This window comes from Pyrus communis, chromosome 16, assembly GCF_041283825.1.
Source record: "Pyrus communis isolate YQ-2024b chromosome 16, ASM4128382v1, whole genome shotgun sequence".
Taxonomy (NCBI): Eukaryota; Viridiplantae; Streptophyta; class Magnoliopsida; order Rosales; family Rosaceae; genus Pyrus; species Pyrus communis.
The window spans coordinates 18150676-18165941 of NC_142580.1; the positions used below are offsets into that span (position 1 = coordinate 18150676).

At 35.0% G+C, this 15266-nt stretch overlaps 1 protein-coding gene across 1 annotated transcript; it reads right to left on the minus strand.

Annotated features, from left to right (window-relative positions):
* Positions 1-6045: 6045 nt before the first annotated feature.
* Positions 6046-13458, minus strand: LOC137730508 (plant intracellular Ras-group-related LRR protein 6-like). Its single transcript, XM_088687390.1, has 4 exons — positions 11759-13458; positions 10045-11008; positions 9484-9653; positions 6046-7042 (listed from the first exon to the last, which is right to left on the minus strand). Exons 2-4 carry the CDS (start codon positions 10237-10239, stop codon positions 6361-6363), a joined length of 1047 nt encoding a protein of 348 aa, XP_088543516.1. The 5' UTR covers positions 10240-11008; positions 11759-13458; the 3' UTR covers positions 6046-6360.
* Positions 13459-15266: the final 1808 nt, after the last annotated feature.

The window sequence follows — 15266 nt, forward strand, 5'->3', positions numbered from 1 at the left end:
AATCAGATTTTAGGCACAAATAAGAAGAACCAATCAAGCATAGGGTCAAGGAACCAATTGGAATTAGAGGGAAAGGGTGAGAGCCAATCAGAAAAGAAAAAAAAAAAGGGAAAGCTTCCCGTGCACCCGTGCCCAACCCTGCGTGACCACCCATTTTCCAAGGCCAATTTCGGCCAACTGCGGTGGAGTTTTTCGACTCCACCACCTCCAACTTGAAGCTCTCATTCCCCTCTACAAAACTCACCCAAGAACTACCTTGATTAACCATGGTATATGGCGGTTGGAGGCCACGAAAGTCGACGAAAATCAACAATGCTCCGACCACTCTTTTCAAATTTTTGGTGAATCGGCAAAGTAATGGCCGATGCCACCACTTGGGCTTTGTAGCCCATCATCCCAGGAGAAAATCTCAACCAATCTTGACCCCGTTGGACCACCGTAGACGACGAATCGACGTCAGGAAGCTTTAGGCACTCGCCGGCTTTGTGGGCAAAATTAACTATCTTCTGTCCACTTTTGGTCTTCGTGGCAGGTATGAAAGTTGCTCCATTCACTGAGATCTTCATTTCTGTGAAGTTTGAGAATTTTTGGAAATAGTTAAATTTTCCGGCGAGTCGGGGCGGCCGACCTCCACCACGGCGGTGCGTGGCCAGTGGGCCGCCAATGCTAATTTTAGGCTATGTCGAATGTCTTGAATTCAGTTGTGATATTTGTATGACGTAGGTTGATCGTTGGAACCTAAATTCTCTACAATACGTTATTAGGTATTTATGTGAATCGACGATCCGACCGTTGGGTCGTTACCAATCTTTCTTACATTGTAGTACGTAATATTTGAAGAATTTAGGAACTTATGGATTGGGAATCCGATGTACAGATCTTCCCGAATTGGATTTGTAAGTTAATAAAATAAAACGTTAAACGCTAATCAGTTTTGGAAATTGGCGGAGATCCGATTGTTGGATCGAAATGAAATTTTAGTATGTTATTCTAGAAACATAATGTGGATTTTTAGAAATTGCGGATTGGAAATTTGATATGCGGATCTTCCGGATCGAGTTATACAGTGTTGTGGACCCTATCATCGATTGACTTGTGGTTAATGAGTCTCAAACTATTTTAGAATATCTTTAAGGGCGTGCCTTATGCAAATTATGTATTCTATTGATAAGAGTTCTGAGATGTGATTCGATAATTGTTATACGCACCAATCGTTTGGAACGCTTCGATGTGCGTGCTAGTGAATCATAGCGTGGACTCCAGGTGGGTGGGTCATTTCCTTTTTATCATATGTATATAATAGAGAGTTCCACATACGCTTCTAAATTGGTTTATGCATGTATGTATAAATAATTAATGTGAACTACGAATGACTTGATCCCTGTTTAGGGTACGTAGGTAGTCTAACGAGACGTTGGATGCAGCCATATAATAATTGAGACTAAATAATTGGGATAATAGCCTTGTTGGGGATTTGAGCAATGTGAGGGAGATTGGTGAAAAATGTGAGAATTAACCTTATGTTTTGATGGTGAAATTTTGGTTATAAATCAATGTGTGAAGAATCGTAACATTGAAGTGAAAAATAGTTAGTAATGATAGTTAATTAAACTAGTGTTTAGTTGGGCTTATCACCAATAATTATTTCTGAAGGTAAATAGTTTAGGAGTGGGGTGTTACAGCTTATGCATTTTATTCCATTTGTATATATGTTTATATATTTGGAAATATTATGACATGGTTGAATTTCAGATTTACATCTTGGTATATCCATATGTATATTACTTGCACTTAATTATTGTGAACACTTTGAAGTCCATAGGTGAACGCAGGACACACAGGTAAGTTCAGGTAAGTATATAGTATTAGTTGAAATGATGGGGTTATGGCATGACTACATTTATGTAATAGGCAATTCCGACATTGTCGTACTGGTTGCCTATGAGTCGTACATGCAGTATTAGATGCATTTAGAGCTCACAAACCTGCACTTTGGTGTTAGTGCTCCCGCCCGTGGCCAGGGCATAGTCCTTCACGTGATGTTCACCTTCCGCACCTTACGCTCACCTTGGATCTAAGGTAGGTGCATAGGCCTATCGTACAGACCACTATAGGTGGTTTTGACTCGTGTGCAGGGATATTTGATAAGCTATGGATAAGTCGTACAGGTCACTATAGGTGAATTCGACTTATATATGCTAGCAATGATTGATGAGATATGAATAAGTCATACAGGTCACTATAGATGACTTCAACTTATATGTGCTAACAATGATTGATGAGATATTTGATGAGCTATGAATAAGTCGTACAGGTCACTATAGGTGACTCCGACTTATATGTGCTAGCAATAATTGATGAGATATAAATAAGTCATACAAGTCACTATAGGTGATTCTGACTTATATACTAGCATTGATTGATGAGATATTGATTTAGCCGTACATGTCACGTGAGGTGGCTCTGGCTAACATGTCAATGAGATATATATGTTTATTGAGATCTATGGCATGATATTCATGTGGACTTTGTTATGCCATGTATGGGATTGAGATAGATATGTATTCTATTTTCTGGGAAATTATATAGGTGTTACGGCGAGGGGCTATTGCCTTTGGTAATTGAAATTGGTTTGAAAAGTTTTGTTTCACTCATTCACATTTTTTACTTTTGTACCCCTCTAGGTTCTAACAGCAGAGTTCTGTATCGACGAGGATTCGTGGCACTTTTTAGTACAAATGTCTTCTTATGATGGTATAATAATTATCTAACCTTACTGTACTATACTTATGCTCTGTATCACGCGTGAAATGGGTCCAGACCTGCTCACCGTGCACTCGTGTACTTAACCACTTTTAGATTTTAATTTATTCACATTTATTACATTATCACACTCATGGCTTCATCACCTTCCAGGTGTCGGCCAGTAAGGCTTGATTTGGGTTCCTCGCGAACATTCTGAGTCGGAGTGTGTCACCTCACCCTATACTCGACCCCAAACCCCGCACCAAACTCAAAATTAACTCCAAAAACACATATTAATGAAAAAAAATTAGAATTGGGGAGAATGTACATTTTGGCAAGATTGAGAGTACGTGAGAATGAGAGGGAGGAGTAAGTGTGAGAGAATTAGAGGAGATAGTGAGAGAGAGATGAGAGAGTGAGTGAGAGTGAGAGATAGTGAAAAGAGAGAAGAGAGAGATTAAGTGAGAGGAGTGAGTGTGAAGGAAAGGGTTGGATTTGGGGAGAGGGAAAGAAAGAGGAGAGGTAAGAGAATAGAGAAAGACATTGAGAAAATTGTGGATGAGTTATTATGGTTTTAAAAACCATATCACTTTGTGCAACAAACTATTGGTCACACAAAGTCTTTAAAAAATTAAAAAAAAACAAAAAATTTCAGCATCCGATTTTTGGTGCCCATCCGAATTTTTTAGAGTTTGGCACAACAAAGTGTTGGTCGCGCAAAGTTTTGCACGACGAAGGATTGATAGCGCAAAGTCTTAAAAAAACAAATCCCATGTACCATTTTTGGCTCCCTTCCAAATTTAAGGATTTTGCGGGACGAAATATTGGTTCGTCGCACAAAATTTATAAAAATAATTTTTATCAATAATAAAAAAGAAAATAATTTTATTTTACAATTTAAAAGATAAATAAATTAAAATAAATAAAGTTTAGGCGACCAAATGTGTATTCATTGAGCCAAAAAAAAAAAGAAATAATATAGTTTAACAATATAAAATATAAAAATTAAGTAAATAAGGTTTAGTCGATGAAATATTAATATTTGTCACGTAAAGGTTTTAAAAAAATAATAAAAACTTATGAAAATAACTATATTTTAAAATTTCTAATATAATATTAAATAAAAAACGAACATAAATTGGTTTAAGCAACGAAATATTTGGATTACGTCGTGCAAAGATTTAAAAAAAATAATTTTATTTATTTTTGTAAAGACTTTACGTGACGAAGTTTAAAGTTTTGTTGTGCAAATTGACTTTGCACAACGATGTGTGTTTCGTTGTGCAAAATTTCGTCATGGAAGGGTTTTTTTTTTTTTTTTTTTTTTTTTTTTAAAAAACTTGTGAATTAGTACACAGTTGCTATTAAAAACATGTTGGTATATATATATATGAGTATATGTGTTTTTGTTGTTGTTATTTAAAGCAACAAAAACAGGTACTTTGATACATTTATACGATCATGCATGCTATTGTCAATGATCAAGTGAAGAGATATAATTCATGCTATTGTCAATGATCAAGGAGAGAGATATAATTAGTGATCACAACAATGATATAATTCATGCTATTGTCAATGATCAAGGAGAGAGATATAATTAGTGATCACAACAATGATATAATTCATGCTATTGTCAATGATCAAAGGGAGAGATATAATTAGTGATCACAACAATGACATGGTTAGTAATGTGCGACTAGGTTCTAATAGAAATGATTAGAACTAGGAGTGTGAGAAATTGATCATCTTAAAGATTAAAAGCTAATTAAAATTTTCATCTTGAAAAGATTGATCAATTGAGTGCGAGAAATGAAACCTTGTTTTGAATTTTAGTGGGAGACTCAAGGAATTAAACTTTGTTTCGGTTTATGTTTTTAATCAAAGAAGAGGATTATGTTTTTAATCAAACACATTGACAAGGAGTCAAGAGAATTAATTAGAAGACACTCAAATTATGAAATTTATTGAATTAAGTATTAGTTATGTAATTTTCTATTGTGATGCATTTTTGCATGAAATTTTGATAAAAACATAATGGTCGCCTCTTGATTGATTAAGAAACATAGTTGAGTTACAGTACGGGCAGGTAAATACTGCAGTATAGCCTAAAAGTTTATTGATACATCTAGACGTTGTATCCCAAGGAAGTATGTCAATGTATTTTATGTTAATAAGTACACCATTTTTAAGGAATGGATCAAAAGCTCCAATAAAAAAAACACATTGAAGTAAAGTATCATTATATGGACTTTAGAGTGATGAGGGATGAAGTGAAAGTCGACCATATACCCTCTGATGAGATGGTGGCTGATCCTATGCCCACTAGATTGCTTGGAAGGGAAATCTAGAGGAGCATGTGGTACAAGTTGGAATTATCTAGATGTTGTAGTTGGGGCATGCGGTATGGGCATCACTGGATGGGTTTTGAGGATTTCTGAAATGAACAATGTGAAGCGACTTTATTTGATTAATAGTCGGATAAAAGATTGAGGAAACTAGCAAAGTAACAAAGTTATAACATATTTTCTTGTATGTAAAATTCGTTTATAGGCATGCATCATGTTTTAATATGTATAACATCTTGGCGCATAATGTATAAAGTCGTTGATAAGGTGTATTGAGGAAGGCCTTTGGATTGACTTAGGAGGAAGTACTTGATCGAAATTTCAACACAGTTAAAGAGTCATAGTACCACTTTACTAATGTTTAGTACTAGTGGTCAAAGCGTGCGCACCATAAGCCGAATAACGGACTGACGAGAGTTTACAAATGTTTGTAAACTAAAGTTGGAAAGTCAAGAGTATTCAAGATTTGATACTCGGTAATGATATTCTATATGTGTAGCCAACTAGATCTTACATCATCATCAAGATTAAGTGGTAGATATTGGAATATGATCATGATGATATTGGCTTTACTATATGTATTTGTATTTGATGTGTGGAGGTAAATAGATTGGTAAACTAATATACACATAACCAAAGAGTATTATAAAAGCGTGTAAAAAAAAAAGGGTATGATATGATGTGTGACTTATCATAAGAGTTATAACCAATTTGTAAATGATGTTAATTTTTTATTATAAGATCATCTAGAAAAGTCTCACAACTTTCTGAAAGAAGGGTGATAATTGTCTTTAAAATGAGGATTTACTCCTTCAGACAAATCATTCAAATGTGGAAGCAAATTATCTTCTTCCCTTTGCAGTTATTATATTTATATATATATATATATATATATATATATTCAAAACTGTATATGAAGCCCATGAAATTTATTTACAAACTAGACATGCATGAATATATATGTAACCACAGATACCCCATTACCTATATATAACTGATACGTACATATATGAGACCTATAACTTAGCAACTATTTCTAATGCAAAGCTACGTGATCTTCTCAAACGACTTACCCACAAGATAACCACCGATCCTACTATAAGTATATGAACCCTACATGCATACGTGCAACGCCATGAATTACCAATATTACAAGCCAAACAAAAACAAAAATACGCGCACTAGAAATTAACCCCATCCTCATGAGTACTAAGGCTCATGATTCATGAACATACGCCGTTTTCTTAATTGTTTTCAACATTTTTACCCTTCACCGAGTGAAGTAAGTACGGGGAGAGAAGAGGCGACGAGGTGAGAACATCCCCATATACCTCGGTGAAGCAAGGCCGTCAATTGATGACCGGTACTCGGGCATGATGAACCTTTCTCTCTCCTCTCGCGGTCTGCTTCGGTTGGCCCCGTTGAACGTGCCATACTTCACCAATTTTCCCATCCAAGACTTCTTCTTGAGAGGAGTCTTGTGGCCGCCATTCATTTTCTCACTAAGATACTCCTTCACTGAATGCAACCCTTGCTCGAACACCTCAGGAGGAGGAGAAACCATAGGGTTTCCTTCCACAATAAGCTTCTGAAGCTTCTTGAGGCATCCAATGGAGTCTGGTAGGGCTGTGATCTTGTTGTAGCTGACGTCCAATTCAACAAGAGACATGAGGAGGCCAATGGAGTATGGTAGGATTTCGAGGTACTGGAAGTTTTGGCTCACATTGAGAACTTCTAGGTTGATAAGGTTCTCGAGATCTTCAGGAAGGGACCTGAGGCAGTTGAGACGAGCATCGAGTATACGCAGAGACGTAAGGTGGGTGAGGGAGCGTGGTAGAAAGATGAGCTTGTTCGAGTTCACTGATAGCTTCTTGAGGTTATTAAGTTCAAAACCAATGGTGTCTGGGAGGTGGCTCAGCTTGTTGAAGTTGGCATTCAGCTCTTCTATTGACCTGAGTAATTGTTAAACCACAACTAAGTCAATTTGCTTTAACAATAATCCACAATTTGATGCACATGTATAAACCACATCAAAACTCTACTATTGAACTGTGTTGTATAATCTCTCAAATGAAACCTTATCTATGTGAATTTGTCTCCCCCTATAAGAAAAATGGTTTATTTTTATTTGTTCATTTGTGAGACCACTAAATAGAAAATTTTCAATATATTCAGAACACAAATTAATACATTAAATGTCATATCATACATAATTTTCAATGTATTCAAAGAAATAAATGTCATAATAATCTGTCTACTTATATTATCATACATCATTTGCCGACATTCCGAGTGCACGCAAAAATGTCCTCATTAAGTGTTTAGACCATCTTGTATTCTTTAGTTTTACGATTGTACTCTTATATATAGGGTTCTACTTGTCTTTTTATTTTTTATTTTTGGTGAAAGGGTTCTACTTTTCTTTGCATGCGTGATACGTGTAACTGTTATTAGAATTTTCAATGTGATCATGAATTATACTTTTGACTTATTTGTTGCAAGTTCTCTACACCATTCCTTTGGTTCCTACGAGACAAAAAAAAAAAAAAAATCACCGCATCAAGACGTACTTCCAAAAATGTTTATAGTTTTAATGGGAAATAATCAAATTGTTGACTGCTCAGTTTAGGCGTACACACTCAAGTACAAGAGATTTCTGTGTTGCGTCCCTTATACTCAACCGGAAGTACTCCTTTAGGACAAGAAATATATATATATACAACTACAATAAAACAACGTACGTCTAGTATTGGAAGAAAAAAAAAATCAGAAAATTAACACGATGTTCTATGAATTAAATTAACTATGGTTTCTTTAATAATTATATTCAAGGAGAAATTAAGTTTTCATTCCTCTTTTTTCAACTGTATTGATTGAAACCTTATTCCTTTTTAATTTTTAATCAAGGTCCTTGGTTTTAATAAACATCATTAATTATTTAAATAATAAAATATTTTACATATCAAGATAATTAAATTTTATTTATAAATTATTCATTTAGTGTTAGAAACGTTACATTTGATATATTTATATTTATGGCTAAATTTTGTGTCATATATGTTTATTTTTATTTTGTACCCATTTTAATTTGCAACCCTTTTTATTAAATTGTGCCAATTTTCTATTCAGTTTTAGTTTGTACCCATATATTAATTTCTTTTTGTGTCCATATTTTTTTGACCTTTTATTTGTACCCATAATTTATTAATAATGTACCCATTTGTCTTTAAAAATGTACCACTTTGTTATATGTAAAATGTGCCCTTTTTTTTTTTTTTTTTGTAAGTTCCATCTCTTTTTTGTGTAAAATTTACCCATTGTTTTTTTATATGAAATGTACCCATTATATAAAATGTATCACCTTTATTTTGTATAAAATGTACCAATTTTTTGTATGTAAAATGTATCATATACAAATTACCAATTTTTCATATGTAAAATGTCATTAATACAAGTAATGACAAATCATGGGTTTTATTTAAGTATATATTTTTTAAAATATTTTCAACAAATTATGGATTTTATTTAAAATCTCATTAATATAAATAACTACAAATATCAAATTTTAATTTAAAAATTATAACAACCTACATAGAAATGCATTATTACATTAATTTCAGGGACTTTAATAAAAAATCGAAAATCAACAAAATTTCAATCAAAGAACGTTAATAAATAGGGTCCGCATCCAAAATTATCCTACATTCAATATCAAATTTGATCATGATAAGGAATAGATATGTTAATTTTCTGGTTTACTTGTGAATTAATTTCATGACGCAATGGGGGTCCAATAATATATAAGAAAGGATGACGTCAGAAGACGGTGAACACGTTGATATATATTAGGAGTACAATATATTACTTTAATGTTTAAAAAAATTTGCATATGTATAATAAGAAATTTATTATCGCAGGTTTCAAAAATTTTAATCGGTCATGCATGTAAAAACAAACCGAGAGGTTAGCTAAAGATTCACTTTAAGATCGGTTGCATTGAAAGAAAAATGCATGTAAAAATTAATTTACTGGCCCTCTAGTCCTCCATATTTTGTTTAATTTCAAGTTACATGACTATTTTTTTCAATAACTTGCCATTTAAAATGGGAATTTTCACTGAACAAATGGAGAACACTTATCCTACAAACTAGTATATATAGTCATCCAGAATATTCCATTAAATTAAGGGAATTCTTTCAGGTACATTCCAAATTTTATTGTTTTTAATGATCCTAATTTTCAGACAATCACTAACAAATAAATAAAGCATAACGCTTGTGTTAGCCCAAAAAGAAAAGGCATAACGGTTGTATATACATTTATATGAAGCATTCATTAATGAAATTGTTCTTAATTTAATTGGAAGGAGGAAGAGGAAGAGATGACAACGAACCTGCAATTTTCGAGAGTGTTTGGGAGATATGAAAGAAGGTTTCCGGAAACGTTGAGAACCTTAAGCTTGGACAAACAACCAATTGAGTTTGGAAGAGATTTCAGCTGATTTGAACGCACGTCCAACACTACCACGTTCAGTAATCTTGCTGTTAAGGATTCTGGTATGTTCTGCAAAATTTACACCAAGAGACAATATCAAAACAAATTTTTATATATAAAAAATTTGTATATAAAAATTCGTTCAAGAATCGAACTCTAAATAGAACCTCTCTCATATGAATCCCCAACGTGCAGATACACAAATTATTATTAACATTGTACCCTTTGTACTCTCAATGGACGACGTAAAGATCTCACAACTACCTATTGCGTGATCAAAATCATGAGATTTGATATATAGTTGTGAGATCAATTCTTTTTAAGGAATATTATACCCTTTAAGACGTGATGTACCGATACAGATTAATTACAAGGTAGATGATTGTGAGAATTGGACGTATAAATACAAGATTTTCTCCCTGATGGAGATGGAAGCATATCTACAATTCATCTAAAATACCTGAAGGTTGTTATTGGAAAGATCAAGCTTGCAAATAGCCCCCAAATTAAGGGAAGGATTGGGAAGGGCATCAAGAGACATCCCACTCAAATCCACTATCTCAAGCCTCTCTTCATCTATCGATCTCTTCCTCTCATTAGCAGCTTTTTTCTTCGTGTCCATTCTCATTTGCTGCTGCTGCTGCTCGTACATCATCTTCACCAACCCGAGAAAGATTCTTCAATTCCTTCCCGAGAGAAAACAGAAAATCAAAGATAGAAATTTTCTAAAGTGAGGCGTTTGTGTTTGTGCTGTGTTAGTTACGTGCTTGTTTGGAAGGAAAAATTGGGGATGAATATATTTCTAGAGAAAGAGGGACTATATAGAACGTACGGAAGGAAATGGAGTGGGAGGGAGTAGGTGAAAGTACTAGCTGACACGTGTGTACGATGTTTGTCAGCAAGTACGGAATAAGATTATATTCGGATTCTCTTTATAAGAATCATAAAAATCAATTCATTTTATCTTTCATCACTTATCATGTAGGTAGAAATTATTTTAAAATTTTTTATTTAAATACTATTTAATATAATGAATAATTCAGATGAACTGATTCCTCGAATCTTCACAAATAGAATTAAAAAAAAATCCTCATCCAGCAAGTACAAGGCCGTATGCTTATGGTTGGGGATTGCGTGGCCATGTCTCCCACTTGGATCAAGTCAACCCTTACCCTCCAGCCGCCCGCCAATGTCACCCCCGTTGGCTTATTCTCATTATTCTTTTATTTTCTAGGGTTGCATATTTTCATTATTTTTATTGCCTATTCTTATCACCTATTATTTCTTGGTGTTGGACCAAATCCAACTAGCTATTTTTATTTATATTTATTTATTTATTTATATTTATATTTTTAATTTATTTTTTATGTTTTAGACTTTAATCACTACTAATATCTTATAGTTTAATAACTTTTAATTTATTCCTTCAAAATTGTCAAATAGGTAAGATGAGGGAGCTGTTATAAACATATAATTGTTGCAGTCATATTTAAAATAGGAATGTGATTGTGTAAATCCTAGTAGATCTAGGAAAATCTCTTATATTCCTATTAAGAGTTGATTACTTATTAAGAATTGTAATCGTAAAAGGGTAAGGATTTTACCTATCCTACTACTATAAATAAAGGCACAATGGGGGTGATACAACACGCACCTCACAATTAAATCTCTCTCCTCTCTCTCTCACTTTTGACGGCCTTCCTCTCTCTATTCCTTAGATAGCTCAGTTAAATAGGCCTACAACACGTTACAACACGCTCTTGCCAGAAGCTGAGGAATTGAAGGATCGTAGGAGGAGGTTATCTTCCACAAAATTCAAAGGCTTTTATTTATTTTTTGCTAATCAGATACGCTTAAAATAAAGGAAGATATTTGAAACGTCCACGAAGCATGAAAACATTCCCCATGATGCATGAACCCCTCTATGTTTATATTTTCCTTACAATATATATATATATATATATATATATAAATTGTATATGTTTCATATAATTGTCAATATATATATATATATATATATGCACTTCATGCATTACGCAATTAAATTATTATGTGGAATTGTGAGTCAAAGAATATTAATAAATTAGAAGCATGTTAGGGTTTTTCAAACCCTAGTGAATTCGAAAAAGAGAAAGGAAATTGGGATTTTTGCAGCACCATCGCTGCGGCACCACCACAAGGACCACCGCGCTGGCCTAAAGCCTAGCCGCGTAGAGACCCCCTTGACACGATGTCATTTGACGTCTTGGACCTTTGCCGAAGCCTTTGGGCTTCGCTGCATACTATGGACAACTAGGTCGTATGCCTGGTTTGGTTCTTACCACGGGCTTACAGCCCCAACCTACACCAACGCATGCGGGGCTGGTCCTTCAGTCTTGACCCACGCCAGCAGCTGTGCTCCTAGGCTTAGCCTTTGCCACGGCTCGTGTTTCTATCAGCCAGCCTATAGGGCTCGGCTTAGTTGTTGTGGCCCAAAATCGAAACCCAGCTGCAGATGGGGTTTCTTCGCACACCTGCAAGCCTCTGGGCTTGCTCCTACACGTTGGTCTCAGCCCAACCACGCTAGCAGCTTTCTGCTGGGCTTCCTATCTCTCGGTTTGTGGCCTGCAACCACATGTGGGTTGCTTTTGCAGCCTCAACCCTGAGCTCAAAAGCCTTTAAGGCTTTGCCTTACTCACAGCACCCAGCCCAAATACCATTGAGCTATGGTTTTTCGAACCCAATGCTAATTTTTGGCATTATTTTGCTTCCATGATCAACCCTGTTCGATCCCGATCTATTGAATTAATTAAAAGTGAATAGCAGTCCATTAATCTGATAATTGAATCCAAAATTATTGACCTGAAAATCACTTTTGGACATTATTGATTCAATAATTTATTTTTTTTTACTTTGAACCGTTGACATACTTTTGTAGTAACGAAGCTCTCACACTTGAGTTCCCGAAGAAACTCAAATCCACTACACTTAACTCAGCATATTGCATTTTGTATTTCTTGCAGGAACTTCTCCTTTATGAACTAATCGTTTATAAAACTAAATTGAACCTGGAGTTTCATATTTAGTGCCTTCAAAACCTAAAGTTTTCATTCAAAACTTACCACATGAAACCTGTAGTTTTCATGCTTAAATTAAACCAATACATGTCTATAGAACATGAATGTTCTACAATATATGTCTATGGATCACTGCATAACTAATCACGTTTTTGTTGTATCATCTATTTTAGGGACATGTCGAACTTGAACAATCTCAATTTCACCGCTCTGGAAGTATCTGGAAGAAACTACCCGAAGTGGGTTCAAGACATGAATCTTCATCTCACTGCAAAAGGTATTAGAGCCACCATCAAGGCACCTACCGACGACAAACTTGTTGACGAAGATAAGAAAGTTACTGCAACGATCTTCATTCGAAGACATATTCATGATGCACTGCAGACAGAGTACCTCACTGAGGAGGACCCACGCACCATTTGGCTTGCTCTGGCCGACTGTTTCAATTACCAGAAAGACATATACTTGCTTAAAGCAAGACACGACTGACAGCATCTTCACTTCCAAGACTTTAAGTCCGTGAATGAATACAACTCTGAAGTTTGTAGAATCCGATCATTGCTGAAGTTCTGTAAAGTGGAACTAATCGAATTAGATCTCCTGGAGAAGACTTATTCGACCTTTCATGCCACCAATATTGTCTTGCAGCAACACTATAGGGCATATAAATTCAGAAATTCACCAAATTTATGGATTTGATCTCTGTTTTACTTCTTGCTGAAAAGTGAAACCAGCTTTTGATGAAGAATCATCAAGCTCGACTGACTGGCTTTAACGCCGGGCCTGAAGCGCACACGACCAATTCTAGTAGCCACAAATGACGAAAGAATCGTCGTGGTCGTGGCAATGGGCGGCAAGCCCCACCACGAGCCCAAGATCCACAGAATCAAGGCCCACCCAAGGGAGGAAATGTGACCCAACATTGTCCACCCTTTGCACCTAAGGCCCCAAACTTCAAGAACAAAGGAAAAACTACCGTTCAACCAGTTTCCACTGAAATGGACATGTGCTACCACTGTGGATCACAGGAGCATTGGTCAAGCGTATGCCAAGCTAACCCCAAGGCTATTGCCAAGTATCATTCCGAAAGATGCTACTACATCCATGGAGATATCAGATTTTCAGGAGGCGCCAGTGCCTATGGACAAATAAATTAGACATGTTTTAGGGTGTTTTACCCCTAGTGGCCAAACCTACTAGGAGTGGCCGGCCCTCTCCCCTATTTTTCTAGGTTTATGGTTTGATTTTGAACCATTTTTCTAAGTCTTTGGAATAATTTGTTTGGTTTTGGTTTGTTTTGAATTATGGATTGTTATTTTATGGATATTATTTCTCAAATTGCTTAATTGAATGAATGGAATTATATTTATGCATGTGACCAATTCGATCAATTTATTTCTAGGTATGTCTAGTGGGGAAGTTAGTTGTCTGGCTGATAGTGCTACCACACACACCATCTTGAGTGAGCGACATTATTTTACTAACTTTATACCCAAGAAAGCACCTCCGACAACTTTTTCAGGCCCATCCAACTTGATTGAAGGATACGGAAAGGCTCGTATCATGTTGTCTAATGGTACTGTCTTAACCATTAAAAAGGCACTTTATTCTCCACGTCTTGAAGAATGTTGCTGAATTTTGGAGATATTTAGGATAATCAATATCATGTTGAAACCACTGAAGATAATGGTTCTGAATTTCCTTGTAAAGCGTGCTCTTTAGGGAAGTTGAATACTCAACCCTCGATTACAAAGATTATTCACAACCTCCCTAAGTTTCTTCAGAGGATTCAAAGATTATGCAGCCATATTTAGAATAAGAATGTGATTCTGTAAATCCTAGTAGATCTAGGAATATCTCTTATATTCCTATTAGGAGTTGATCACTTATTAAGAGTTGTAATCCTAAAAGGGTAAGGATTTTACTTATCCTACTACTATAAATAAAGACACAATGGGGGTGATGCAACACACACCTCATAATTAAATCTCTATCCTATCGCTCTCACTACCACCGGCCTCCCTCTCTCTATTCCTTAGATAGAAAAGTTAAATAAGCCTACAATAGTAATAACAATATCTGGTAATCTTTTTTTTATTGAGTTTAATTTTTTTTAATTTCTTCCTTTGATTTATCCAATTATTTAACTAATGGTATTTAGGGAAAAGTCCAGAATAATAATAAATTGTATATCCAAGTCATTTGGCACTACTCCATATTTGATGGAACAAGTTTCAAGATGTCTATAGTTTGAATACAATATAGAATATTATAATTAGTGTGTTATCAGAACTTGGAATACTATTAATCCTTGCTTAAGGAAAGAAACAAGAAATAATAATATTAAAGATAAGATGTACGGCGCTTGTTAGCTAAGTTCAAGTCTTGAGTTCAATTTCTCTCACCTCTAATATATTTGTTTTAAAGAAAGGTAAAGATAAGATTGCATATATATGACTAGCTAGGTTTCTAGCACCTCAATTGTTTGACTGCATCCAACTAGAGGTTGCCAACAGCTAAACTATTAACAATTTGCATTCTCAAAGAAACGCCACTTATAAGTACTAACAAGCATGAAGTAGATGCATAATCGAAGAATAAAAAAGCCATAGTGTATAATAACTAA